We start from the raw sequence: 4,943 nt of genomic DNA, 5'->3' as shown, positions 1-4,943 counted from the left end.
TGACTCACCCCGAGCTCTCTCCGCCTCTCTGTCCTTTCTGCTGCAGCTGAGACTGTGTCATGACCTTTGTGTTCGTCCATTAAACAGAGGAGACAGATAGACTGCTGATCAGTACGACAAAATACTTTCATTTCCTCATTATGACGAGAGCAGACGTTCTCCTGGAGCTTCTTGGAGGGCTCCACTAGCTTGTGTTTCTTAAAGACAGGTAGTTCAAAATGAGGCTGAAGATGTTTCTCACAGTAAGAGGCCAGACACTGCAGACAGGACTTACAGGCTTTCAGTTTCCTCCCGGTGCAGACATCACAGGCCACATCTTCAGGTCCAGCATAGCAGTGATCAGCAGGAGCAGCTTGGAGTCCAGTCTTCTTCAGCTCCTCCACTAAAACTGCCAACATGGTGTTTTTCACCAGAACAGGCCTCGGCGTGAAAGTCTGCCTACACTGAGGGCAGCTGTAGATTGTCTTTTCATCCTCTTTATCCCAGTGGCTTTTAATACAGTTCATACAGTAACTATGTCCACAGGGAACAGTCACCGGATCCTTCAGGAGATCCAGACAGATTGAACAAGAGAAGGCCTCCCGGTCTAGTTGAACTCCTTTCTGCGCCATTTCTCCTCTCTGTAATGACGACTGTCTGAGTTTCACTTCCTTAGAAATCAAACTAGTTTCACCTCTGATCTAAACAGCATGTGTTTGTTCAGTGTCTGCTCTTGCACCGTCCCACATGTTGGTTACACCCATCCTCAAACTGTAGATCTAAAGGGGAGGGAACAAGGAAATAAACGTCAGAGTGGAGCTGGCTGAGTCTGAGAGCAGGAAGAAGAGGGAGGGGTTAACAAGCTCTGATTCATGTTTCATTACTCTGACAGGGCAGATTCTCAACATGAATACATAACCACTCTCTGTTGCATGTAAAAAACTCTAGTCACACATTTCTTAACATGTAAAAAGAAGTGAATAAAACACAGAGAATAACTGAACATGTTTTACAACTACTGTCAGAACGGAGCTACCTGTGAGCACCAGCATTACAAGCTGTGAAAATCTGAGACACCACAAGGAGGGGTCAGAGTTCCACTGAACTTCACCACCATTGGAAGAGGTGTTTTCACATACTGGATTAAATACATTGACCTGACCTTTATTTCTTGTTTTTGTCTATCAGATGGTCAAGCTGATGATTGAAGCAGATCATTGATGTTGTCTTTAAACATACTTCACCTCAGATTGAAGTCATAATCCTGTTTCAAATACAAACCTACTGATTCCTACTGCTGCTTTAATTTACAAAAGTCGGTTTGATTCCAAGTAATGAAAGAATTTGGATATGTAGTAGAAGTAGTACACCGACAAAAAATACCTCAGTGTCCTTTTGTCGCTGCTCACCAGCTGAGTGTGTGCGTTCACACACACACACACACACACACACAGTGCGCATGCGTCGGCGTCTCCGCTCACTGGAGAGAAGTGCTGCCAAAACTTTTTACTTTTTATCAAGTTTTAACTTCTTCCTCGGTTATTCTTGTGTTTTTAAGTTTTTAGTATTTATTCAACATAGATGAACATTTTTAGCCTTTGGGTGTTTGGACATTACTTTTAAAGTGTGGTAATCACTGAAGCCTGCTGCTAGCTTAAAACTGTTTGTAAACATCTGGAGCTAGCCATGTCTGTGTGTACGAACTGCGAACATCACTACTCACAGTTAAAGGACGATATCCAACGCCTTAAGTCCGAACTTCGGAACAAAGACCATCTGATTGAAGGCTTTGTTTCCGTGGCTGCTGCACAGTCAAAACACATATCCTATATGCAGTCCTCGAGCCTGGCGGTCCGATCGCCATCCGCACCACCCTCGCCGGCATCAAAGCTGGTGTCTGCCTCGGCCGCCACTCTTCCCTGGCTAACCTCCGATCACCTCGGCCTCGCGCGGGCCTACCCGGAGGAACCGGTAGCCGAAACGACCGGACCCCGCTCTATGGGAGACCTCAGTACAGGGGCCTCGGGCACCGATGGCGTTGGGACAGAGGGTCTGGCCAGCGCCCTCACTGCGCTGGACCAGGACGCCACAACACCGGCCCCGTCAGGTAACTCCGAGGGCGCACCAGGAAAGAGGCTGCTGGCCCCAGTACACAGCTCCACTCCGAAGCCGCCCGAGCTACCCTGGACCGACGTGGTACACCGCAGGCGGAAGACGGACCATCTGGCCCCTCCGCAACCCCGGATGACCCTCCACAACCGCTTCACGCTGCTGAAGGACGGGGCTCCGGTCGGCCTGGGACTGGAGGAGGCTTCTGCTGCCGCTGCGCGTACTCCTGCACCAAACGGAACTACTCGCCACTCCGCCAGGGCTCCACATGGACTTGCCACCTCACCTCCACCTGCAGCGCGTTCTTCTGGTCGGGAGGCCCGCCACTCGGCCACTGGGAAGAATCGCCGCAAAATGCTGCAGGAGGCCGTCACCAGACGCTCTGGGGGTCTTCCTCCGGCTGAGCCGCGGTGGCGGTCCGCTTCACTGCAGTCGCCTCAACATGACCCGCCCGCTTTACCGCAGGTGGTAACGGCCGAGCGCCCGCAGGCCGATCCAGATAGCACACACTCACCACCTCCTTGCCCTCTTTTTCCCCCGACAACTCTTATCATTGGAGATTCAATCACCAGGAATGTCCGCTTCTTTAATGCCACCACACCCTGTCTTCCCGGCGCCACTGTCCCCGTAGTCCTAGACAAACTCCTCAGTCTTCTGCCTTCACTCCCACTCTCAATTAAGAGAGTCGTTGTACACGTGGGCACAAACGACTCTTCCCGGCGGCAATCTGAGTGCACCAAAAAGGATTTTAATCTCCTTTTTAACGTTTTAAAAAACTGTGGAAAATCAGTTTTTATCTCTGGACCCATTCCAACCTTTGATCGTGGTCCTGAGCGTTTTAGCCGTATCCTCTCCCTGCACACCTGGCTCCGGCACGCTTGCAATTCACACAACCTAGATTTTATTGACAATTTTAACCTGTTCTGGAACCATGCTACACTTTTTAAAAGCGACGGGATCCATCCAAATCCATTGGGCAGTCAAATGTTGTCCGCTAATATCCAGCACGCTGTCCAGTCCTTAACACCTGTATGACATCCATCTGAGCACACACCCACTTCCAATCCCCTCTCACCTGTTTCACCTCAGAACAATCTACTCACAGCAAGCCCCTCCCCCACTCCTCACACCTGGTGTCACTCTTTTTCTCCTTCTTCTCTGTCCTCCAATAACTGTCATACACTCTCTACTGTCACAGACCACAGCACTGAATTCACTATCCCTGTACACGTCACCTGTAGACTGTCTCATCAACATCTGTCACCTGTCAATTACTGTAACCACTCCAATCTCACCCAAGTACGCCTCCAACCTCTTCCACAACCAACCTTTAATTGCACTTCAGCTAACTTTGGTCTTTTAAATATCAGATCCCTTAATAATAAATCTTTTATCTGCCTTGACTTTATAAATCATAATAATCTTGACTTTTTTATTGTCACTGAGACCTGGTTGACCATGGGAGATTGCAGTCCTCTGATTGAAGCAACCCCCCCTGATTTCACTCACCTTCATCAGCCCAGGATGTCAGGCCGGGGAGGGGGGGTTGCTGTTATTCATAGAAAAGATTTTAAATGCTCTCCAATTAGTCACACTCATTTTACATCATTTGAGCATCTTGGTTTTATTGTTAATTTAAAAGATCCTGTGCTAATTTTAATCATCTACAGACCACCCAGACCTAACAATGTTTTTATTGCAGAGTTTTCAGAGTTTCTATCACATTTTATTTCTAAGTATGATAAAATCCTTGTTTTAGGTGATTTTAACATACATGTCTGTTGCCCCTCTCAGTCCCTTGCGGGTGATTTTATGGATATTCTAGAATCTTTTAACCTTACTCAGGCAATACAGGAACCCACTCACTCTAAGGGCCACACACTTGATCTTGTTTTATACAGTGGTCTCTGCCCTAACAACTTTGAGACAAAGGATATCTGTGTGTCAGACCACAAACTGGTTTTATTCAGAATGGTTTTATCTCAGCCACCTTTTATTAGCAAGGCACCTGTCCGCAGCAGGGTTTTTAACTCTACGTCTGCTAGCAAGTTTAAGGAGCTTTTTATTTCTGTCTCTTCAACTGCCTTTTACCAACATTTTAACACAGAGGAGCTGGTCTCCTCTTTTAATCTCACCTGTCAAGCTGTGCTGGACTCTGTTGCTCCCTATAAAGACAAAAAACCTAACAGAGTCTCACAGCCATGGCTAAACGAACTGACTCAGGATCTAAAAAGAGACTGCAGAAGGAAAGAACGAAAATGGAAAAAAACAGGCTTGCATGTATTTTATGAAATATGGAGAGATTCAATGATACAATACCAAAAGGAAGTTAAAGGCGCAAGAGCAGCATTTTATTCTAATCTGATTTTAGCCAATCATTCTAACCCCAGAATTTTATTTAAGGTTTTAGAATCAATCACCACCCCCTCCCCTTCTTATTTTACTGATCCTTCTCAGGATCTATGTGAGAAGTTTTTAACTTATTTTACTAATAAAGTCAAGGACATTAGGCAACAAATCATCCCCCCAGACCGTATTTTAGACACCAGCAGGTAACTTAACAGTTATTTTAGCAGTTTTGAGCCGGTGTCCTTGACCTTTTTATCTGAAATTTTAACCCATATGAAATCAGCTACGTGCAGCCTTGATTTTATTCCCACAACATTTCTCAGAGGTTTTTAACACAGTTGGACCCAGTATTTTATCCATTATTAATAGTTCCTTGGCGGAAGGTGTAGTCCCCTCTGCTTTTAAACATGCTGTGGTCCAACCACTTTTAAAGAAACCCAACCTTGATCCCACTGATTTAACAATTTTAGACCAATCTCAAAACTTCCATTTTTATCAAAAGTTTT

The 4,943-nt window shown here is 46.2% G+C and overlaps 2 protein-coding genes across 2 annotated transcripts in view; one reads left to right on the top strand and one right to left on the bottom strand.

Moving 5' to 3' along the window:
• Positions 1 to 611, bottom strand: part of LOC136178867 (tripartite motif-containing protein 16-like) — a 1,706-nt gene extending 1,095 nt beyond the window's left edge. Inside the window, exon 1 of the mRNA XM_065953295.1 lies at positions 1 to 611. This exon is cut by the window's left edge and continues 1,095 nt beyond it. Within this exon, the coding sequence (XP_065809367.1) occupies positions 1 to 611 (611 nt within the window).
• Positions 612 to 1,665: 1,054 nt separating this feature from the next.
• Positions 1,666 to 4,490, top strand: LOC136178936 (uncharacterized). The gene is made up of 3 exons (XM_065953384.1): positions 1,666 to 2,715; positions 3,130 to 4,278; positions 4,479 to 4,490. The coding sequence occupies exons 1-3, from the start codon at positions 1,666 to 1,668 to the stop codon at positions 4,488 to 4,490; spliced, it is 2,211 nt and encodes a 736-aa protein (XP_065809456.1).
• Positions 4,491 to 4,943: the final 453 nt, after the last annotated feature.

The sequence above is a fragment of the Labrus bergylta genome, chromosome 4 (genome assembly GCF_963930695.1).
Source record: "Labrus bergylta chromosome 4, fLabBer1.1, whole genome shotgun sequence".
NCBI lineage: Eukaryota > Metazoa > Chordata > Actinopteri > Labriformes > Labridae > Labrus > Labrus bergylta.
This window is presented reverse-complemented; position numbering and strand designations above follow the sequence as displayed.